This window comes from Bubalus kerabau, chromosome 11 (assembly GCF_029407905.1).
Source record: "Bubalus kerabau isolate K-KA32 ecotype Philippines breed swamp buffalo chromosome 11, PCC_UOA_SB_1v2, whole genome shotgun sequence".
Lineage (NCBI taxonomy): Eukaryota > Metazoa > Chordata > Mammalia > Artiodactyla > Bovidae > Bubalus > Bubalus kerabau.
Window position 1 is genome coordinate 105514186 of NC_073634.1, and position 23913 is coordinate 105538098.

Sequence of the window (23913 nt, forward strand, 5' to 3'; positions counted from 1 at the left end):
ACACCTAACCCCAGAGTTATTGCCCTTGACGTTCTTTTGAAATTCCTCTCAGGAAAGAGAGGCGTGTCCCATCGAACCAACGCCTCCTCCTTCGACTCTCCTCAGCACTTTAGTTGTCAGGCGCCGGGGGTGGGGGTGGGGGTGACTCCCTGCCCCTCGCCCACCCGCGATCCGGTCCCACCACAAGGTGAGATTTTTTTTTAATTTATTTTTTTTTACAGGCAGTGCCTTGGCCAGCCGGCAGGGGCTGGGTTGCCTAGCAACGGCGGGGTCCTTCGTGGTTCGGCGGCGCTCCGGGCCTGAGGGGGGGAAACCACTGCTGAGGAAAGCTGGGGGCCCGGCGGCCTCGGTGCGGGAGGCGGCAACTGGACAGCGACGCGGGGCGGGGCGGGGCGGAGCGGGGCGGGGAGGGGGAGGAGGAGGGGGAGGTTGGCGCGCGCCCCGGGGCCCGGCCTCTGCCTCCGAGAAGAGATGAATACGGCCCTGACCCGGGTGGGGCCCGCGGCCGAGAGGCCCGCGCCGCCCGAGGAGGTGGAGGGCTCTGAGACCGGCGGGAAGGAGCCGGCGGCGGACGCGGCCCCGGGGCCCAGCACGGCGTTCCGCCTGCTGGTGACGCGGCGGGAGCCGGCGGTGAGGCTGCAGTACGCGGTGAGCGGCCTGGAGCCGCTGGCGTGGTCCGAGGACCACCGCGTGTCGGTGTCCACGGCCCGCAGCATCGCCGTGCTGGAACTCATCTGCGACGTTCACAACCCGGGCCAGGACCTGGTTATCCACCGCACGTCGGTGCCCGCGCCTCTCCACAGCTGCTTCCTCAAAGTAAGTCATGCCCGCCGCCCCGGGCTCTGGGGGTCTCCTGCCCGCCTCCCTCCCTTCTCTCCCGCGCCCGCGTCCCCGCGGATCCCCGGGGGAATCCCCGGGCCCACGCCTCGGCCGGGGATTCCCGCCTCCTCGCACCCTGAGTCTTTAGGGTCGCCGCCGTAGCTTAAGGGGTTGGGGGGACGCCGTGTATGCCCAGTTTCCCGGATCGCCCACCCACTCCCGAGACACAGGTACATTTCGGAAGGTCCCTCTCCGGAGCCAAGTTCTCCCCGCGGCCCGGCGTCTGGCTGGCTGTTGGCGCAGATTTCTTCCCTTGGTGCTTTCTTAGGCTCCACCCCCATGTTGACCCAACCCCAGACCTGCCTCTGCCACCCGCTCCTATTGTCTGGGGCCTGCTCCCCGAGGCTCCTGGCTGGCTTTGTTTACTGTGATGTGCCCTCCTCTTCCGCCTCCTTGGCTTTGGAAGACAGAATTTTTTTTTTTTTTGCTTTGTCTTTAACTGTTTCAATGACTTTGTTATATGAATGGTCCTTCTCATCTTGGGCAGATGGATAGATACTGGATGTCAGGGGTTAGTACTCCAGTTTTTCTAAAATAACGAAAAGGCTTTGGGATGTACAATGAAAAATAAAGCTTCTGGAAATAAATGCAACTCTTAAGATCTTCGTATAGATTGAATGCTTCCTGTAGATGTAGTGCTTTTGGCTTCAGATTAACTAAGTTTGCCTTCAGAACTATAAAACTGCTAAAGTTTTATTGTTCGAGCATCACCATTTTCAAAATGTTTTAAAGTAGGAAGTCGTGTTCATTTAATGGTTTAAAAATATTAAAACTTTATTACTATTTCCTTTATAGGTCTGTATGCATATGTGTGATTATCAAAATGTACATTCATTCTTTCAACACACCTTTAAATACCACTATGGAAATCTCATGGACTGAGGAGCCTGGGGCGCTACACAGTCCATGGGGTTGCCAGAGGGTGGGCTAGGACTTGGTAGAACTTAGTGACTGAAACAACAGCAACAATGTATCAGCTAGAGATCAATCTAGGCTCCAGAAGTAAAACATTGTACAAAAACAAAATCCCTGTCCTCTTGGAGCTTACATTCATTCTTTTGACAGGTCAAAAACAACAATGGAATAATAGGTAGCGATAAGTTGTAGTATGTATCTATATACAGAGAAAGTGTTTCTGTGAATGTGAAGTTTAAAAAAAACAAACTACTCTGCCAAGCCATTTAAAATATAGATCAGTAACTGAATGGGGTGCAGAGAACCCACACCGCTTTTAGCATACTTAATCCAAGTTTGAAAGTGACAGCTTGATGTTGAATTAGATCATTGATAAGTTTGTATGACTAAGTTTTCAAAGATCTTGGACAGGGTGTGACAAATTGATTCAAGTATAAACCAGTCACCTGGAAGTTGGTGATGGACAGGGAAGCCTGGCGTGCAACGTCCATGGGGTCGCAAAGAGTCGGGCATGCCTGAGCAACTCATCTGATAAACCAGTCATGTGAATAGATGTTGGTGATCCTATGAAACTGAGAAACACTCAAGGAGGGAGGCAGAACAGAGGGGTTTTAAAAGGTGAGACACCTTTCACCTCTGCCGAAAAGGAACTTACTGATGCTAACTATATGCACATCAGCTAGAGAAAATTTTAAGTGTGTGTCTCAGTGTGGTAGACTTAATGCTTCAGCAGAGAGAATTTAAAGAAGTAAAGGAATGCTGAACCGAGATGCTTTTATTAGGGAAGGTTATTTGGTGGTGAATCTGCAGCAGACCCAAAAAAAAAAAAAAAAAAAAAAAAAGTAGGGTTTGGGTTGTAAAAAGAAGGGAGAAAGGGGTCATCCAAGTGCCAGGAATAAGGTGCCCATCTTGTGCACAGACACTTAAGTGATGAACACAGCTTCTGGTTGCTTGTGTAAATGATTTTGGGTTCACAGCTGAGGTCAACTAGCTTTCCTAGAGAGTCGGAGACAGTAACGTGAGGTCAGTTTGGGAACTTGGAAGGTTAGTCTGAGATGGTTGACTTCAGTTTAGGAAGCCCTGAGGTGCTATTACAGCATCATAGATGAGGACTGACCTGGTGTGGTACAGGAATGTGACTCCCACTGGACTAGAGGCAAGTAGGTGATGGTTGGAGTCAGCATAAAATAGGGGTTAAGAGAGTACACTTTGGGGACTTCCCTGGTGGTCCGGAGGCTAAGATTCCAAGCTCTGAATGCAGGGGGTCTGAGGTTAAATTCCTGGTCAGGGAACTAGATCCCACATGCCGTGACTAAGACCCAATGCACCCAAATAAATAAGTAAACAAAAACAAATATTTTAAAAAAAGAGAGATTACACTTTGGCACAAGATAGCAAGCCAGGTCTATCTGTAAAAGGATAATAAAGCCTACCTCGTTTAGCATCTTTAGAAGATTAAGTTAAAATATATTATTATATGTGGATATTTATATATATGCTTATATGTCCATATGTACATATGTGATTACTTAGCACAGTTCCTGGCACACTGTAAATGCTCGGGTTAAAAAATAGTCATGCAAGTATGAAGGTAGGTCTCTGGGTTAATGCTTTGGCTATGGATACAAAGTTATCTCTTATCACTGTATTCTGATAAAAATGTGATTCTTGTCATTGGTTCTACAACTGGAAAATGAGTAATAGGAAATCCTTATATATCCCTCTAGTAATCGATTGCTTTCCTGAAATTATTCAGTGGTGTCTTCCCCTTCTGCTTTGGTGTGCACCTCACAGAAAGCACCAGTCAGTTGGCAGTCTTATTCGCAGGCCCTGCCTGGGAAATGAAGGCCGAGATGTCCCTGCAGTTCTGAGAGAGGCCTCTGTGGGGTAAAGCTGGAGTAATGGTGGGAGTGTAAGGAAGTCTCTGTCTGTGCTTTGGTGGCACTGCCCACTCACAGGCCCTGTGGATTGAAATCTCTTTGTTGCTGGCCAGTTTGCTCCAACAAGGAATATGGACTCCTGCAACCTAGATCGCAGTTTCAGTGTGTAGAACTGCTAGACGGCTAGATGCTAAACCTCTTTGAAGCTTTTGCTCTGATTGTTATTTAGATTATGAGTTTTTTCAGGAAAATACACAGTTATAATAATAGTTCACATACTATCTGCTCTTTGCAAGTTACTGCCCTGGGCACTGATACAAAAGTGAATGGTATAAATCTGAGAACCAGTGAAGCACTGACTTAAGAACAAGTTTGCAATTTTTCTTCCCATTGGACTGCTGATTTAGTGAATCATCTAGTTGCAAACACTTCCAAAATCTAATAATATGTGCATGACTACTTTTGTTTGTTTCAGCTGTTAGGAGCTTTAGTAATATCAACGCCATCTACTCCATTAAGTTAAATAACTGTTTCCTGTCTTTGGAATTATATTCCTGCCCTCAAGAAGCTTACTGTCTACGAACTTCAAGTGAGTTTTTGTTAGGTGCTTACAAAGTATGTGCTGATTAGTTGTCATAGTGGCCAACTAGAAACAGGATAGCATATAGTGAAAAGATGCTCTTAACTAACATGCTCCTGGGGCATCTGAGTACTTGTTTTGATTCGTTAACTAGTTTTGTGATGTGAAGAGTTGAGGGGAGGTGCACTAGGTTAATTCAGATTACCTAACATGGAAATTATTGCATAAAATCCTAAGGATTTTCCTTACTGGCTGACATCCAAGCTGCTCTCCATCCTGTCAAGGATTCTTGCTGCTGTGGGTTAGGACCAAGCTTGAGCTTCCTTTATTTCATTCTGTACTGCTATTTGGAGTTATGCATTCTCTAAGTTTATTTTCAGTTCTATAGTAGTTTTTATTGTAGTAAATTATCCTAGTCTGAGAATTACTGCTTAGTTTGTAGTATTATGGGATTTGGTGAATAATTTTATATCCACCCTCCATTTGGCAGACAACTTAATACCTACCTAACCTGCATTTTACTTTTATTAGGTCTCATTAACATTTACTGAATCCTCAGAGACTACTACTACTTGTCATCGTAGATAACATTTATTGAGCATTTATTAATATATGCTTTACATACATTGACTTAATTAACCTTCCTAACTCTATGAGAATGTGTCATTGCACTCTTTATAGATGAGGAAATTAAAGCCAGAAGGTTTAAGCAATTTGCTCAGGGTCACAGAGCTAGTATGTGACAGCCAGGATTTGAATCCAGGCAATCTGCAGATTTTCAATCAAATTTTATCTACCCCATACAAAGCTGTGGGCTTTGATTAGCGTTGTTTTATTAACAGACTAGCCAGTGATACCTCTATTTAATTGGAATTTCTGGTCTGTATTTCTCCAGTATATCCATAGGTGTATCCAAGAGACTACCCTGCAATTAAGATACACTGCCTAAGAGCCCATTTCCAGAGTGTTACTTAGGATGAAGAAAGATGACTGCCCCTGCACCGCCCCGCCCCCCCACCAACGCCATAAGGTTCTGTTGTTAAAAAGTTTAGATAACTCTAGCTCTATAGTAGCTACAGAGCTACTCTATAGTAGCTCCCAGCTATAACTCTTCAAGGGGGAATAATGTGTAATAAACAGCATTTGCAAAACAGTTTTAGTTACAAAACTCTTTTTCAAGGGGCAATTTAGTAGAGTGATGTTCTGTTTAACACACTTTAGAAAAAGTTAGTCTAATTCATTTGTTGGGATTTGTATCTATGTCTGTGTGGACAGTCACGTCCAACTCTTTGTGACCCCATGGACTAGCCTGCCAGGCTCCTCTGTCAGTGGGATTTTCCCAGCAAGAATACTGGAGTGGGTTGCCATTTCCTTCTCTAGGGGATCTTTATCTACCTTTCACTTTATAAGCTTATTTGTTAATGTGATCTAGCAGTTAACTATTCATTGCAGTATGGTTTTCTGACACATTTCCAGTTGTCCGAGCTTTATTGAGGAATGTTATAGTTCTGAATTCATCTTCTATGTTCTGGAGTGTTATTCTTCTGGGCTTGGGGGCTTAAACTCATTTAAAGTGAGTTTTTGTGTGTGTGTTTTTGTTATATCCATGTATATTTAGGCTAGAATTCTTTATTGATCATGTTTAATGTACCCTTTCCAGTTTGAAGATAAGCATCTATGGAAAAGAAGAAAAGACAGTGGATCAAGTCCTTCTTCCTACTTCTGACATAACAGAAATCATTTCTAATTGACCTCTGCTCTCTTTGGCTTTGGTCTTCCTGGCTATCTTCTTATGACTCTGGATCACCTTCTTTTGGTCATTTCTCTCTCCTCTATCTTTAATGTTCCTTTAAAGTGTTTCTAAAGAGCTTACCATTGTACACCTAGACATTAAATAAATAGAACTGCTCGTGTATGTTGCAAACTCGGAGGAGAGAGAGATAAGTGAAAGCTAGAATGTTCTCAGAAAGTCTCATAGAGCTTGACCTGGTAGGATAGATGGGTTCAGATAGAAGGAAAGATTATTCTACACAAGGGGGAGCCAGGGAAGGCAGGGTGAATATTATTCTGTAGAAACAGTGGAAAGAGCTATTGGAGCTGGTTCTCAGAGTAATCTGTCAGTGAAATTTCAGATGGAAGACTTATATTGCAAAGATATTGTTAAAAATCCAAACATCTAATTGTATCAAAGATATATATATATTTATATATAGATATAGATACATATCTTTTCATGACTTTTGAACTCCTTTATTGTTTGTGACTAGTTTAGCAGAATGCTTAGTTGACTCTTTAGAATCAACTACACTTCTGTCATTGCTACTGCGTTTGTTAATTCTGAGAAGAAGGTGGGAACCAGGCTGTGAGGAACCACAGCACTTTCTCTGACCCTTAAAAATATTGCCATTTCCTATAAACAAACTAAAATTTTAAAAATTGCCATTTCCTGAGTAAATGCTTGTTTAGTTTTAGACATGAAATTGATCTTTTAAATCCATGTCACGTCAAAATCAATAGAATTGATGTCAAATTACTGTACGTATTTATGTGGATCAATTAATCCACCCTATGCAATGTAAGTCTGTTCCTCTTAGAGTGAAATATTTATCTGATAGTTTTTATATCTTATTTTCAGGTTGGCTCAAAAAGGGAAGTTGCCGAGTGTAAACAGAGATTTGCCACCTCTGAAGACCCCACAGTCAGTCAGACTTTCATGTTGGACAGGGTGTTCAACCCTGAGGGGAAGGCTCTGCCACCACTGAGAGGGTTCAAGTACACTAGCTGGTCCCCCGTGGGCTGTGACGCTAATGGCAGGTGCCTGCTGGCCGCACTGACCATGGACAATCGCCTGACCATCCAGGCTAACCTCAACAGACTGCAGTGGGTCCAGCTGGTGGACCTGACGGAGATTTACGGAGAGCGTCTCTATGAGACCAGCTACAGGTTCTCCAGAAACGAGGCCCCAGAGGGCAGTCTCAGGGATTTCGCCGAGTTTCAGAGGCGACACAGCATGCAGGCGCCAGTGCGCATGGAGTGGTCGGGCATCTGCACCACCCAGCAGGTCAAGCACAACAACGAGTGCCGCGACGTGGGGAGCGTGCTCCTGGCGGTCCTCTTCGAGAACGGGAACATCGCCGTGTGGCAGTTCCAGCTCCCATTCGCAGGGAAGGAGTCCATCTCTTCATGCAACACCATCGAGTCAGGAATCAGCTCTCCTAGCGTTTTGTTTTGGTGGGAATATGAGCACAACAATCGGAAAATGAGCGGCCTTATAGTGGGGAGTGCTTTTGGGCCTGTGAAAATCCTGCCTGTCAACCTTAAAGCAGTCAAAGGCTATTTCACCTTGAGGCAGCCTGTCGTCTTGTGGAAAGAAATGGACCAGCTGCCAGTCCACAGCATCAAGTGCGTGCCGCTGTATCACCCTTACCAGAAGTGCAGCTGCAGCTTAGTGGTGGCCGCACGAGGGTCCTATGTGTTTTGGTGTCTTCTCCTGATCTCCAAAGCAGGTCTGAATGTTCACAACTCTCACGTCACAGGCCTGCACTCCCTGCCCATCGTCTCCATGACTGCCGACAAGCAGAATGGGACAGTGTATACTTGCTCCAGTGACGGCAAGGTGAGGCAGCTGATCCCCATTTTCACAGATGTGGCGTTGAAGTTTGAGCACCAGTTGATTAAACTTTCTGATGTGTTTGGCTCCGTGAGGACACACGGGATAGCCGTGAGCCCCTGCGGTGCATACCTGGCCGTCATCACCACTGAGGGCATGGTCAACGGCCTCCATCCTGTTAACAAAAACTACCAGGTTCAGTTTGTTACTCTCAAAACCTTTGAAGAGGCAGCTGCTCAGCTTCTGGAGTCTTCTGTCCAGAATCTCTTTAAGCAGGTAGATTTAATAGACCTAGTACGCTGGAAGATTTTAAAGGATAAGCATATCCCTCAATTTTTACATGAAGCTTTGGAAAAAAAGATCGAAAGCAGTGGGGCCACCTATTACTGGCGTTTCAAACTCTTCCTCCTGAGGATTTTATACCAGTCGATGCAGAAAACCCCTTCAGAAGCTTTATGCAAACCTACCCACGAGGACTCAAAAATCCTACTAGTTGACTCACCTGGGATGGGCAATGCTGAGGATGAACAGCAGGAGGAAGGCACCTCTTCCAAACAGATTAGTAAGCAAAGCAAAGACGGTGATCCAGAGGACCCCACAGAGGACTCAGTCCCTCAATCTGGGGATACTGGAGGCCGAGAGCCAATGGAAGAGAAACTCCTTGAAATCCAGGGAAAAATTGAAGCAGTGGAAATGCACTTGACGAGGGAGCACATGAAGCGAGTCCTGGGCGAAGTGTACCTGCACACCTGGATCACAGAGAACACTAGCATCCCCACCAGGGGACTCTGTAACTTCCTGATGTCTGATGAGGAGTATGATGACAGAACCGCACGGGTAGGTGTTTGTCAGCAAAAACACTGAAAACCGAAAAATCTGCTTGCTTCACGAGAAAGAAATGACTTAAACTTAATTCGTAAAACTCAACCTCTGCTTTGACATTTTTAGGTAATCGATGAGCATGAGGTGCAGGAAAATAAATAGGAAGCAGATTAATGCAGAGGACATATTCATGTCCCACTAAGAGTTATGTCAGTTCTTACTCTTACTGGTATCTTGATTGATGTCCAAGGTTTGGGCGATTTCGGGCTGTGGATGAGCTCCAGGAGCAGACTTGGGCAGACACTGCAGGGCTGCGATTGGGCAGACGCTGCAGGGGAAGGATGGCAGGCCCGCCCTCCCCTTCCTGTCTGCAGAAAGATGGGAGCGGGAGGCCTGTGGCAGGGATTCTTTGCATTTGATAGGACTTCAGGAGGTTTTCTCATTTAGCCTACAAGGGCATAGGAAGTAAAACGATTATCCATTGGGTGTTTGTCCCCCCCACCCCACCTGCAAAAACTGAGTATAATCTTTATTTTGGTGGTAGAACAACCTTACAGTGTTATCTAAAATGTATTTCACAGAATTAAAGTTCTCTGACAGAACAGTAGGGTTCCAAGCCATACTCCTCTTAGAGGTTTCCAGTGTACATCATCCTTCTAAGGGTTCTGAGAATTCCTAGAAGAAAGAGGCCTTTAATTTTGTGCACTTCAGTGTCATGTAGACTTTTTAATCAGGAATCCTGAGCTAACAGCTTCTAAAATCCTGAAAAACTGTTTTAAGGAATATACTGTATACTAAAATATTCAAGAAGACAAGACTATCGTCCTTTTTACTCTGAAGTTTGATGTTTATTCTCACTGCCTGAAGTCTTATCTAAAATCTAAAATGTTAATTGAAGGTAATAAATTCAGGTATCTTCATGCGTAATGTTAAACCATTCACAAGTCACTTGTTGCATTTTCTTGTTGGAAAGTTGTGTGTGTGAATCCATATACCCCTAAAATTATTTCTTAAGGATGTTTGCGACAATCTGATGTTGACTGGGAAAAAAAAGCATAACCTAAAAGTTATGTTTTATTCGGCAGGCAAAACTGAGGACTTAAGCCTGGGACGCAGCGTCTAAGATAACTCAGAGAGACTGCACCAGAAGGGCAAGGGTGTGGAGCTAGGATATATAAGCATTTTTATAACAAAGACTGTAGTCAGTCTGTGTTGCAAATAAGGAAACCAAGACATATCAGGTTAAGGAATTTAGGGCTTCTCTCTGTCTGGGAAGATAACAGGGTCTGGGCTCACTGCAGTCGTTACTTTGATGTGTACCTCAGCTGTCTGGGGCCACATATCCTGTGATTCTCAGCCTGGGTCTCCTTAGGATGCCCCACTGGGGGCACCGCAGCCGCTGACAGCTAGATGGGGGCCATCCTGAGCTCCCTCAGGGCTCACCCTTGGGCCGTGGTAATGTGCAGCTCCTGGCTGCAGCACCTTTTCTTTACTGATGTTCAGCAGCAGCATGTTCATTCACACTCAGGAGCAGTTAAGATGCACTCTTCACGTAACTGACTTTTCATCTTCGAGAGTCAACTTTTGAAGATCGTTTCATTGTGATCTCAATGGTGTGAAGGAGTTTTCTGGTTACCGCTGGTTCATAGGACCAAGTAAGGATATTATAAGTGTAAAATATTAACAAAAACGTATTAGTAAATCTATAATGAAAGTTGGTTTGCAGTGGTTTAGAATAATTATTGCACATGCTGTATGAGCATGGAAAGCTACATTTAGCACAGTTAACTTGGTTCCAACAGGGCCAGTTTAAAGAAAGGAAGATTATACCTCGGCCCAGCTACAGCAACTGAGTTTAGATTGAAAACAATACATGTCTTGTTTGAAAATCCTTCTGTGTACCTAAAATGAATCTTTTCAAACCTGGTACAGTAGTTGTCCTTGCTATAAGGGACCATAAATTAGAATTCTCAAGACCTTTAAAAAAAGCCAAAAGTTAATGGACTTTAAATTTGCAAGTTATATGCACAGTAGGTAAGACACCCTTCTGAGCTATTAAGATACCCTTCAGAACATCAGTGAGCTAATTTTAGTGAATGGTAAACTAGTAAGTTCTTCTTACACAACAGCTCAAGTGTAAATGGATTATAACTTTGAAGGACATATCTGCTAATAAGACAAGGTGGTTCTTGAGGATTGACATATTCCATGCCTCCCAAAAACATAGCTTGTGAAGGTTTTTTCCAACAAGATAATGAAGTAGATTTAGTCTTTTTCAGACTTTCATTGAACTGGTGCAATCCTAATAAAGCAGAGAAAGAAGCAAAACTGAAGTAGGGCCAAGGCCTCAAGCTGCCCTGTCTACCTCCAACAGCGGGCCCCCCATACCTTTGCTGTGGGGCTGGTGGGTCTCCTATCGCGGGCTCACTAGATTGGTCGTGGGTCTTTGGGCCATCAGAAGGAGAAGGTATTATTTTTTAATCTTGATCATCTTTTTACTTTGTAAGCTTTTCTGAAAGAATAGACATTTGTTTTGTTCTAGAGTTAGTATTTCACATGATACTTGGCCTGTACAGATTATGCTTTTCTTTCTTAAAAGTCAAACATTGTAAGTATAGCTGAATACTTTGTCTTCTGACAGAACTCTGAAGTCCTTTCAGAAGCAAGTAAAGGCAAATAATAAGATTTGTGTTTCAGAACATTTCTCCTTTAGTGAGTAAAGTTCAGCGTTGTCACGGGGTGCCTGATTGAATTTATTTTATTTTACTCAACCAGTTGACACAAGTTGAAGGTCCAGCTTCTTTACTTTCTACCCAGTGTGGCGGGCCCACGTGGGGACACAGCGCTCCTCTCTGGTGGAAGACGCCGTGGAGCTGTCCTCCTCTCCTTGGTGTTGGGAAGCCCTGCGCTCACGTGGAATGCCGCTGACCCCTTTGTTTTCCTAGGTGCTGATTGGACACATCTCAAAGAAGATGAACAAGCAGACCTTCCCTGAGCACTGCAGTTTGTGTAAGGAGATCTTGCCGTTCACAGATCGCAAGCAGGCCGTCTGCTCCAATGGCCACATCTGGCTCCGGTAAGCTGCTTTTGCGTGTTTCCAGCCTGTGCCCCACAGACCACTGTCAAGTGTTCATCCAAAGGGTATGGTGCCCGTGCCATCAGGCTGGAGAAAAGCTGCTGCCGTAACACCTGCTGTGGTTTTTTTTCCATCTGTTTGACTGAAACCCTTTAGGAGTAGTTTTCTTTGTAACTGCTTGTTTGTAACTGTAATAGGGGTTTCTCTGTTTATGTTGGTAATACTGTATTTGACTTCCCTAGTAGCACAGATGGTAAAGCAGCCACCTGCAATGCAGGAGACCCAGGTTCAATCCCTGGGTCGGGAAGATGCCCTGGAAAAGGAAATGGCAACCCACTCCAGTATCTTTGCCTGGAAAATTCCATGGACAGAGGAGCCTGGTGGGCTATAGTCCATGGGGTCACAAAGAGTCGAACATGACTGAGTGACTAACACCCAATACTATTTTACTTTGAAGTTAGTGCTGAATTTTAAAAAATCATTATGATGAAAGCAAAGGCCATTAAAGTTAATAGAATATAAAGTGCTCCTGTACTGTGTTTGGTTTAACAAAGGGTAGAAGTCTTCCCCTTCTCTCTCCTCAGTGTCACTCTGAGAGGACCACTCTGTGGCCCTGTGGGCTGTTTGACACTGTTGATCCCTCCCTTTTCCTCCTTCATAGAGCACCGTTTTATCACCTGGCTTCCTGGACACAGTATCTCCTTGATGTCCATCTTTGGACATGTTTTTCTTCTATCAGCACTCTCCCCACGGTGTGTGTGTGCTAAGTCATGTCCGACTCTTTGCGACTCCATGGGCTATGGCCCACCAGACCCCTCTGTCCATGGGATTCTCCAAGCAAGAACACTGGAGTGGGTTGCCATTCCCTTCTCAAGGGGTTCTTCCCAACCCAGGGATCGAACCAAGTCTCCTGCAGCTCCTGCATTGGCAAGTGGATTCGTTACCACTGAGCCACCTGGGAAGCCCACAGCATTCTCCCTGGGCTGCCGCGTATATCTGTACACTGGTGACTTAAGCATCACTTTAGTCTGAATCTCTTCCCTCAGTCCAGGCTTCATATCTAAGCACCTGCTCAGTGGCTCTGTTTGGAAGTTTTACAGGCATTTCAAATTTGAATCCAGCTTTTCCCACTACCTTCACCTCTACATCCCTGGTCCAAGAAACATCATCTCTTGCCCAGGTTATTACAGTTATCTCCCAACCCATCTTCTATGTCTTTCCTCGTGCACACGACATCCCTCCCAGCCCGGACATCTGCACTGGCCGTCCTCTGCTCGGACCGCTCTTCCAGCAAGGCTTCTTCCCAACCAGGCTGCCTAACATCATGACACCCGAGGACATCCCTCTCCCCTCCTGGTAGCCTTCATCCCTCTTCCTGGCTCTGTTTTCCTCCTTAGCAGTTATCACTACTTAATATATTTTTTTACTTTGGATTTTTCTCCTCCCTCTAGAGTACAAAGCTTCATGAAGACAGGGAATTTTGTTGTTTTGTTCCTGGCTATTTCTGGAACAATGTCTGATATGTGGTAGGCACTCACTAAATTGTTTAAATTTATTTTCAATAAAAACAGGATTTTGCTACATATACTTAATAACTTCCCTATTCTCTTACCAAAATGTTGTGGTTATTTTCTATATCAGTGCATAGATCCCATTCTTAACAGCCATAGAGTTTCCCATTGTGTGGATATTCCATTATTTCTTCTCTTGTTGACTGATATTGGGATTTTTTCCAGTCTTTATTGTGCACCTATACTTTTTTCTAATTTAACTGTTGAGACTTAGGTTTCAGGGGGGACTAGGAATAGCAGTGGTCCTGTAACAACAGCAACCAGCACCTCTTGCTGCTGCCAGTGTACGAGGCACAACGCTCAGCAGCACACACATCTCAAGCCACATGTCGGACACAGATGAAGAAACTGGGGCCTGGGGATGTTCAGTACTTTGTCCACAGTCATGCAGGTGGTTAGTGGCAGAGCTGAGAACCTGGCCTCCTGGCTCCAGAGTTTTCATGTGTAACCTCTGTCCATTGTTGTCTCTTGAATGGCTTCTTCCACAAAGAATGGGTGAGAATGGGTGCTTGCTCTCATTCAGGTATAGTCTTTCTTCCTGTGCACCCAGGTCTTTACTCAAGGTAAACCGACTAGGAACTCCTTCCCCCACCTCCCTTCTTCTTTGTGTGCTTTACTCCTTATTGCTCTTCCTAAATCCTGTTAGCTTTCAGAAAACCTTCCCTGCAGAGCCCAGCAGCTCTCTCTGACCTCCCATCGCTCCCACCTGCCCTTACTTGCCAGGTCCTGGCCGATGCTCAGTGAAAGGTCATTGGATGGAATTGAATCTCTGAGCATTTGTTTGTGGCCCTTATTTTTTTGTACCACTAATTGTGTCTTCTATATCTTTCAAGGTTTCACCACTGTGCCATTAGTCTTAAACATTGTGCTTATACGTAATCTTAAAAATCACTAACAATAATTTCTGATATATAGTTATTTTGTTTAACGTATGAAAAACTTACAGTATAGTTGGGTATAAACAGACTGCATTCTTTCCCAGGGCTGCAGTGACTGTCTGGATTAGAAGCCTTGTCTCTCTTGGCTTAGCCTGACACAGGCACTTCCCCTTTACTAAGTGTGTGGTGGGTCTGCCCAGCTATCCTGTGCAGGGGGATACATGGTTGCCATGAATTTGTCAACCATTTTTGCCCTTCACTTAGTTAACTCATTTTAGAATACTTGTCCGTGGTGAGTTAACCCTCGACCCTGTGCTGCTTTCCACTGTTGGTAGCACTGATGATACAATCTGTCTGCTTTCAGGTGCTTTTTAACCTACCAGTCCTGCCAGAGTTTGATATACAGAAGGTGTTTGCTCCATGACAGCATCGCTCGCCATCCAATTCCAGAAGGTGGGTGCTCCCCGGCCGTGGCAGGGTGAGGTTGAGCGCGCTGCACGTGCTGGTGCCTCAGGGGCACCCCTCGCCCCTGCTTGGTCTCTGGCCGCCGGGGACAGTGAGCAGGCTCGTTCTGCGCTGTACAGTGTTGTTATGAACCCACAGCTGATTAACAAGATCACTGGAATCATCAACATGCAGAGAGCCTCACACTGTGTGAGCAAGCAGGGCCGCCGCGTGCCGTGCTGGCACTGCAGAGTCTTCATTCGAGCAGTGCCAAAGGCTTTGTTTTAGATGGCATAGGTAGATTATATTTGAATGAAAACTCTGCAGCTGGTAACAGATGAAGACAGCCTTGCCGAAACAGGACATGCACCTGGAGGCGCCCTGCTAGTAACCACGGTGGGACTGTTTTTCTGGTTCATCGATATTCGCTTTCCTGATAGCCCTAGTGACAGAGTGCACATTCCTGAATCAGCTGTTGGAATAAGATCATAGACATGAACCAGGAATTGATGATTTAAATAGTCACATGAATGTCAGTTTATAACCTGAGTTTCATTAATATCACACTAACCGAATGAGCTTACTAGACAGCACGCATACAGCGGTGTACGCTTTGGGGATAACGTGTGGTCTCAAATGTTTTACACAGAATGTTCTGTGTAAAACCACACAGCCTTCTTGATTTTTGCTCTAAACTGGCTGAAGCTCTCTAATTCTGAGAAGTGGACGTGTTGGCATGTTCTGTTCTGTCTTGACTCTTTACTGTGGAAAATGCAATCCTAAAAGTAGAGAAAAAGAGGATGAGAAACTCTTACGTACCTGTCATTCAACTTCGAAAATCGCCAGCTCATAATCTTTCATTTCCTCTATAGTCCTCCTCCTCCTCTCCTCTGGCTGCATTATTTTGAAACAAATTTGGGGGACTTTTAAACACTTGTTGCAATTGAGAATTGGTCTATAGTTTAGACAGGAAATCAGGGAAGATGGGAACAAACTCAAAAACAAGCACACCTGCCAGCTGACTTTGCACTGAGCCACATGCAGCTCTTGGGGAGAACGGGAATCTCTGAGCTCTGGACAGTACTCACCAGTAGGCAGAGCATTTGACAGGCCAGGGAGTTCTGTAAGAGGAGGAGAGAGTGTTGACACAGTGTTTTCAGAGTAAGTTTTAACATTAACCATGTATGAGAAACACTCATTCGTTATCCTTATTTTCCTCTTTCATCACACATTTAACTTTGGGAACCACAGATCTAGCCCAGCCTCGTCTAGAATGTTACAGTGAGGACCTCTGTGCAGCGGGGCCAGAATACCCACACCTGCACACCATGGTCGGCCCAGGGCATGTCCCATCTGACCGCCTTCTCTGAAGTGCGCACTCACTATCGCTTGTCTCCCTTTGGCAGACCCTGACTGGATCAAGAGGTTACTGCAGAGCCCCTGCCCTTTCTGCGACTCTCCTGTCTTTTGAGTGTCCACGGTGGGAAGACAGAGTGTCGTCTAGCCCGAAGAGCTGGGACGCGCTGGCGCAGGCCTGGCCTCCACAAGAGGAAAGGTGCCCTTGTGACGGTCGGTAAGCCTGGGAACTCCCTGCTGAAGTGTGTGCTCCATCTCCAGGGACTACAGGATATCCATAAAGGGACTGTGTGCAGAGATCTTAAGTCATTTTGAGATGAACATTAGCCCCCACTCCTTATCACTTGTTTTTCAAGTGTTGAAGTATCTTGACTGAAGCAGTTTGAACACAATGGATGCCCTGTTGTTTCTCAACAGAGTGACCTCTTCTAGGGAGTGTGGGTAAGGGCCTTGCTGGGCTGAATTAGGCTTTAATCCTGGCCCAGGTCTGGAGCTGTCTCGTGGCTCCAGGACGCTTAGTTACCAGGTACATGGCACGTGGTGTCCAGCAGATACTCAAATGTCTAAAACAATATGTGGGCCTCATATTTTGTTCTCAACAAATAGCTTCAGATCTACATCCCACCAGTTTTTTCGTGCGTATTGAAACCATTTTCTTAAAACTATATATTTTTAAGAGGTTAAAGCCAAGACTAAAGTTAGTTTTAATGTGTTGGAAGATCAGGTGACTCTCGTAATTGTGACTTGTTTTTAATGATCTCTCCCGTGTCATCAGTTCTGCCCCAACTCCTCCATGTATATGAGGGTGTCATAGTATTCCTGTTTACCTGCGTCACACCTCTCTTCAGACTGAACTGTGATGACCAGGTGAGATGTTTGTACATAGAGGAAAAAGAATATTTTCTCCTTTATTTTCTCCTAGTACTAAAACCCTTACTATTTTTCATGTTGACATGTCCAGATGTCTCATTTCTATCCCAAGTCTGTCTAGAGACTTCTAGAGAGAGCTGGACAGCTCAGAATGTGGACCCTTGAGCCTTGGTGCTATGGTGTATGTGGCTGGGTCAACCAGAACCTGGGAATGCCTTCTCTCTGCAAAGATCCTTGATATTTATAACACAGGTATTTTTCTGTGGGCTGTTAAGAGATGTTAGACGTTAATTGGTCTTAAAACCTAAAATCAAAAATAGACATTCTAGAACTACAGTGTTCTTGGATTTTTAAATAAGTATCTGAGGGATTGGTGCTAATTATTAACAGGACTGTAATGCCCACACCTTGAAAAGGTGCATATTTCTGAGAAGTTGAATAGGAAATAGAAAATGTGAAATTTAACTCATACTAACACTTCTTCCTGCTTTCATTTTTGTATCCTTAGTGAAAGACTTTTGCCCTCGCCAAGTAGTTATTTTTGTTCAGTCTCTCAGTCATGTCTGACTCTTTGCGACCCCACAGACTGCAGCCTGCCAGGCTCCTCTGTCCTCCACTGTCTCCCAGAGGTGACCTGCTGAGAAACACTTGTTCTTTGGAGAGTGTGTAACACAAGCACTGCTCCCTCCTGTAGTGTCTCCCTCCTAGTATCTTCCCCCTCTGTCCATACATACTGGAGACGAGCCTTTATGAGGCGCTTCCAAACAGTCTGCTTGGAAATGTCTTTTGTTTCCCATTCAAATTTTTGTCTCCTGTGTTTAATTCTGTATTTCTGCTGCTGTTCTCATTCTGCTGGTGTCTTCGGCTTGTCTTTCTCATTTTGGTGGCAATTTCAAGTGGAGTGTTTGTTTGTCCAGACTTCAGGGTCCACCATGTTCAATAGATTATCAAGAGAAAGAGAGCTAGGCAGCATTAAGATCATGAAGAAAGAAAGTGAAAGTGAAGTCGCTCAGTCGTGTCCGACTCTTTGCAACCCCATGGACTGTAGCTACCAGGCTCCTCTGTCCATGGGATTTTCCAGCAAGAGTACTGGAGTGAGTTGCCATTGCCTTCTCCAGGGGATCTTCCCAACCCAAGGCTTGAACCTGGGTCTTCTGCATTGCAAGCAGACGCTTTACCATCTGAGCCACCAGGGAAGTCTCATGAAGATCATGAAGAGCACAGCCCAGAAAGTTGTAGCCTTTACAGCAAACATGACAGTAAAAACTGAGATCCTGTCGAGGCACTGCTGCGGTTTGTACAGTCAGAGTGTGCTTGCGTGCATGTGTGCTCAGTCACTTCAGTCGTGTCCGACTCTGTGTGACCCCAGGGAAGCCCCATAGCAGGCTTGCTGCTATTGCTTCTAAGTTGCTTCAGTCGTGTCCGACTCTGTGCGACCCCATAGACGGCAGCCCACCAGGCCCCCCTGTCCCTGGGATTCTCCAGGTAAGAATACTGGAGTGGGTTTCCATTTCCTTCTCCAATGCATGAAAGTGAAAATTGAAAGGGAAGTCGCTCAGTCATGTCTGACTCTTCGCAACCCCATGGACTGCAGCCCACCAGGCTCCTCTGTCCATGGGATTTTCTAGGCAAGAGGACTGGAGTGGGGTGCCATCGCCTTCTCCATAGCATGCTTAGTTTCACTTGTTTTTTTGGTCCTTGGACTGCAAGATCAAACCAGTCAATCTTAAAGGAAATCAATTCTGAATATTCATTAGAAGGACTGATGCTGACGCTCCAATACTTTGGCCACTTGATGTGAAGAGCTGATTCATTGGAAAAGACCCTGATGCTGGGAAAGACTGAAGGCAGGAGGAGACGGGGACAAGAGGACAAGGTGGCTGGCATCCCCAACTCAGTGGACGTGAGTGTGAGCAGCTCTGGGAGACGGTGAAGGACAGGGAGGCCTGGCGTGCCGCAGTCCATGGGGTCCCAAAGGGTCGGACACAACTGAGGGACTGAGCAACAGCAACAAATCAGAGTTAGTACTTGCTTTGTTATTATTGCAGAACTTTGTGGTGCTGCCATTTAAAACATACGTTAAGTTTTTATTGAAATCTATTGTGCATTTGGGGGGAAATTTTGACTCTTAGGAGTGAACTTAAAAAGGGTTGCCTGAGTTATTCTGTATATCTGTAGGGGTAAACTTGGCAACAATTTTACTGGAAAGTGGCTTCTCTGTACAGGGGCTCTGCCCAATGGCATACTTAGACTCTGAAGTCCAGCTAACACCTGCCTCAGCCTAAACTTCTGCACACTGAGTCAGGAGTCCTCCCCCGTTTCCTCACCCCTCCCCTCTTCCATGGAGGTTAATCCATTGACCTGTGAGGATGAGAGGCGACTGTGAGTTAGGGTTAGGGTTAGCATCACAGACACGGTACCCTTCTGAATGTCCTAAACGTCAGCTCACTTGGCGACAGTGCTGAGCAGTGAAGCCCTGGAAGAGTGGGCAGGACACCGGGAGTCTTCAGACTGGCCGCCTCTCCTGGTTTACATGTACCATACGCTCTCTTCCATCCTGAAATGTCCCTGGCCTGGGTGGTGTATTTCAAGTTAGTTTCAGCTGTCACTGCTCTGTAGGCTCTATAGCTCTATAGGCGTGGATGCAGTGGCAGTGATGCCGCTGCTCTGTGTGACGGTGCAGGAGCAAAGGTCCTCCACGACTGGACCTCTGAAGCCAAGGCAGCACTGCATCTTGGGAACCTGATATCCACACCTGTGTCACGTCTTCCCTGCTTAAGGTTCATTTGTTCCCATTATCCTAGATAAGAAATTGATAGCTTGTTAGGCTTGATATTCATTCTGAAATCCTCCTGTGTCCACGACCCAGACTTCAAGCCATCTCTGCCTGCTATCATATCTGCCAAAACTACCAATTATTTTTCAATGTCAGAAGTTATTAGAAGCACTGGTGAAGCTCGTGGTGGAGTGTGGCATTTTTCTGCTTCTCCCTCTAGGAAGTTTTTGAGAATGTTAATGTTGGGCATCGGGACTAGAGCTGTTAGCAGCCGTCACCAGTTAATCAGGTTAAAAGAATGTCAAGGGGTAATAATCAAATATTAAAATATGTTCTGTTGTAATTGTGATGGTGTGAGCTAAGAAACAGAAGAAATCAAGGCTCATGGGTCTTGTCAGGAAGAATACGGAGCTGCATTTATGGAGTCCCCGCTCCCTGGGCAGCGCTGAACCGTGTCACACGAGTTGCCATAGCTCCCGGAGTGAAACGAGGAGTTGCTGTCAGTGTCCGACTTCCACAGGCCTGCCTGTCCGTCCATCCCCGCTGCTCCTGACCGCTCTCTGCCTCGCTCCTCCTTCTAGGAGAGGCCCTCTCTATTTCCCTCCCTTTCCTTCTCTCAGCCTTAGGACACCCTCTGAGCTATCAGTCTGATAGAAAATTAGGTTTGTGATAAAATGTCTTAAAACTACATTCCTAGAAGGCTTCCCTTCCTATAAGGAACTATTAAACATTAGTTTTTCTTGCCAAAGGTAATATAATAGTGTTAGCTGTTAAGAGCTCAATAAACTGTATCTGATTTTTTCCTCAAAGTCTCCCTGTTGGAGTGCCCAGCACCTCCAAACTGGATTTCAGGCAGAATGGACTGCATTTCCGCTCCCTGCCACACCCACTCTGCTTCCCACACCAGTAAGTCCTGACAAGCAAAAATTCAGGTTATATTCCAGGTCAGCAGGCCTCAAATTTTTAAATGAAAGTAGATTTTGCGCCCCCCCCCCCCTTTTTTCATTTTAGAGATTGGACAGCACAGACAGCAAATAGCCGGATAGATAATGCATTCCTTTATGCTAGCCTGCCATGGGCTGTGGAGTGTGAACACCTCCGTGCACTCTCCCACTGCTCCCCGTGTGGGTGGAGCTCGGCAGGGCTGGTCACCACACAGTGGCTTGAGCATCTAGCCTCCCCCTCAACACTGTTGGACTGTTAGAATGCCTCTAACGGAGCTCAAGTGAGGCGCTTGCACTTGGGATCTTGGTAGAAGCATCACCTGGCAGTTGAAAGCAGAGTTTTGGGCCATGTCTCAAGTCTTATAGGTATTGAGCTTTGCACTGCTCTTTCTTGACCCTAAAAGCAGTTTTTGGAGCTAAGATCTTCATGTCTGCTGTTCAAACTGATGTTAGAGTGTGTGCAATTTGACTGTCATATTGAATTAGGGCTTCCCTGGTGGTTCAGTCAGTAAAGAATCTGCCTGCAATGCAGGAGACTTGGGTTCGATCCCTGGGTTGGGAAGATCACTGGTTGGGAGGAGGGCATGGCAACCCACTCCAGTATTCTTGCCTGGAGAATCCCCATGGACAGAGGAGCCTGGCAGGCTGCAGTCCATGGGGTCGCAAAGAGTTGGACATGACTGAGCGACTAAGCACGGCACATATTGAATTAAGTCACATTTGCAGAGTTGCTTCTAAGGACCACTCACCACAGCATCACGGTCCTGGTATAGAGCTGGGTTTTTCAGAAGATGAAGACTAGTTTCCGTGGCACGATGCACATCAGCGTCAGGACTGGCTGGCTGGCCTGAGTCTGGTAAGCAGGGTGCAGCCTCCCATCGGCATGTGTGGTGTTTTATGATGGCTGTTTCTGAAAACCTGCTGTGAAATCAGTAAGTTTTAACAGGGAAGTGACTTTATATATATAGATGTCCTATAAAGAAGTTTAGTCCTTTTGGTATATGCGTATTTAACACACACCCCCCCCACCCCCCACAGCCTCTTTGATTAGGTTATTCAGCTTTTCTTGTCTTGCTTTTTTTAGGTTGTAACTATGCTCCGGGGAAAGACTTAGTATAGGATCTGATCCTAGGCAGCGAGCTTACTTAGCACAGTGTTAGTGGCTTCCCCGCATGGTGTTCATCCCTTCATTCCAGGCTTGGGAGGGGCCGCAAAGCAGGGAATGATGGCACTTTCATCCTGATACGAGAAAGTGAAGGTGTGGGCTCTCTAGTGGAAACACTGTTAATGAGTTGGCTGGAATTGAATTTCAAAACTCTAAATCTTGTAATTTTTTCTAAGGTAAAAACGATTACGTCACTATCATGAGATCCTGTTAGTTTCATAAAAAGGTCCCATGAAGTGGTTTCATTGGATGGTGTAAGAGGTGGTGGCTTTGAAGCATTTTGTATTTTATCAGTTTGACATTTGGCTAATGGATTGGTGAGATCAAGGGTGTTTTGTTTTTGGTACTAATGCAAAATTAAATGCAAAAATGAATTATGACTTTTTAAACACTTTGACACAGATTTGTACTTCAGTGTATGAAAGGAAAGTGAGTATCAAACTTGGGAATACAGAAATAAGACTATAGGAAAATAAGCCCGTGTTGTGTATAGTGGCATATATTCTATGTTTATCCTATGCCTGTGCTATCTTTGTGCTTGGCTTCAAACTACGTGTTTGTTTACATGAAATATTTTTTGAAATAAAAAGAACAGGCATCCAAAAACTTGGGTTATAGAAAGGGGACTTTTTAAAATTCTTACCATCTGATTAGGTTGTATGTTTTAGACTTTTAGTGTGTAAGTAAAACAGCCTTGAGACTAAATAGCACATTTTGCTTGGAATACCCCATCCAGAGGAATCCACTGCTTCTCTGCACTGTACATATGTACATAGTGTCCATGATTAGATTGTAAGCTCCTCGAGGGCAGGAACTGTCGTCTTGTCTTGGGAGTTCCTGCGGCGCCGAGTGTGAAGTGCCTTGCACAGCGTAGGTGCTGGTGACACAGAGAAGGAGTGAGTAGCTTCCTGCCACCTTTATGACGAAGCTTGCTTTACTTTCTCCACTGTGTTGAGAACTGCAAAGTACTAATGATGGGAAGAGGGCAAAATTCTTTCTTGGATTTCAGCTGGGTCTCCTGAGCTGAAGCAGACCATGCTGTCTCCTTGGCACTAGTTATCTTCTTGCCCTGAAGACATACTAGTGTCCTGAGCTTTTATATGATAAAAGGGCGGCAGTCTCTGGGCAAAGTTTGAAGTGGGAAAGATTATAGAGAAAATGAAGTGGAAATTTTGGAGGGTGTTCATCAAATGCAGTCCTGTGGGGCAATCTTACTTTAGTTATTACTAAAGGAAAGGATAGCAATTCTCTTTCTTTACCAGTTAGCTGGTTGGCCAAATTTCCAGTTAACGAAAGATTGTTGGTTTTTTTTTTCAAATTTTTTCCCGTTTTGGATTCCCCCCTCAATTGCTCTTTATGATTCTAGTACTTAGAGTCTATTAAAGTTGCTGTGAATACCCAGTGCTGTACATAATGGCCGTTTTGTAAATGTGAAATAACCTCAATTATGTTGTGTTTTGTATGCAGAGCCACTAGTATTGTTATCTTGGCCACTTTTTTTATTCAAAATAAATAAAATAATCAAGTTATTTGTATATTGTGTGCATATTTTGTCGGGTTCACCAGTTTGTAGCAAGGGTTAGAAACCTTCTACCCCACCCAGCACCAGCAAAGGCTCTGCGAGAAGAGAAGGGGGAGAGCTGTGCCTCAGGGAAATGGCCGTCAGCAAGGGCCGCAGAATCAATGCAGAATGCCTTCAGTGGTTTATTCTAGAACAAGTTGAGGAATGTAAGGGGAAATCAGACAGCTTCAGTAGGCTGTTAGACCACAAATACTTAATGTCAGTTGACGAGTATCTGGTGAGTGTTTAAGTGAAGTGCTCAATACCAGGATTTCATCAACAATAAGCATGTGATTCAGACAAATCCTCCTGGTGAGAACAACCAGAAACACCAAACAGGAGAAAGAAAATGAATACATGCCTCAATGTGTGGTAATAAAACTTCTGAAAGATCAAAGAGAAAAAAAAACTTTAAGCAAAAAAAAAAAAAAAAAAATTTTCTCAAAAGAAAACAAGTTAACCTTAAAAAGAAAAAAGTAGTAAGATTTAAAGATGACTTCTCATGGAAATGGTGAAGATGAGAAGGCAGTAAACGGGCCTTTGGGGGCTGAGAGAGTAACTTCCAACCTCGTATTCAGAGTGCGGC

General features: G+C 45.1%; 1 protein-coding gene across 2 annotated transcripts; it reads left to right on the top strand.

Annotated features, from left to right (window-relative positions):
- Positions 1 to 99: 99 nt before the first annotated feature.
- Positions 100 to 23293, top strand: GTF3C4 (general transcription factor IIIC subunit 4). Of its 2 annotated transcripts, none has more exons than XM_055541487.1 (5): positions 100 to 187; positions 6890 to 8701; positions 11632 to 11762; positions 14576 to 14664; positions 16062 to 23293. In XM_055541487.1, the coding sequence occupies exons 2-5, from the start codon at positions 6968 to 6970 to the stop codon at positions 16124 to 16126; spliced, it is 2019 nt and encodes a 672-aa protein (XP_055397462.1). In that variant the 5' UTR covers positions 100 to 187; positions 6890 to 6967; the 3' UTR covers positions 16127 to 23293. The 2 variants fall into 2 exon arrangements, with proteins under 2 accessions (XP_055397462.1, XP_055397461.1); XM_055541486.1 differs by lacking the exon at positions 100 to 187 and adding an exon at positions 428 to 816.
- The last annotated feature ends 620 nt before the right edge of the window (positions 23294 to 23913 follow it).

Bases quoted from the DNA above. Each gene is read 5' to 3' on its own strand.
- GTF3C4 (XM_055541486.1), top strand. From the start codon at position 472: ATGAATACGGCCCTGACCCGGGTGGGGCCCGCGGCCGAGAGGCCCGCG. The intron at 817-6,889 runs GTAAGTCATGCC...TCTTATTTTCAG, and splicing joins TCCACAGCTGCTTCCTCAAA to GTTGGCTCAAAAAGGGAAGT. The intron at 14,665-16,061 runs GTGGGTGCTCCC...TCCCTTTGGCAG, and splicing joins TCGCCATCCAATTCCAGAAG to ACCCTGACTGGATCAAGAGG.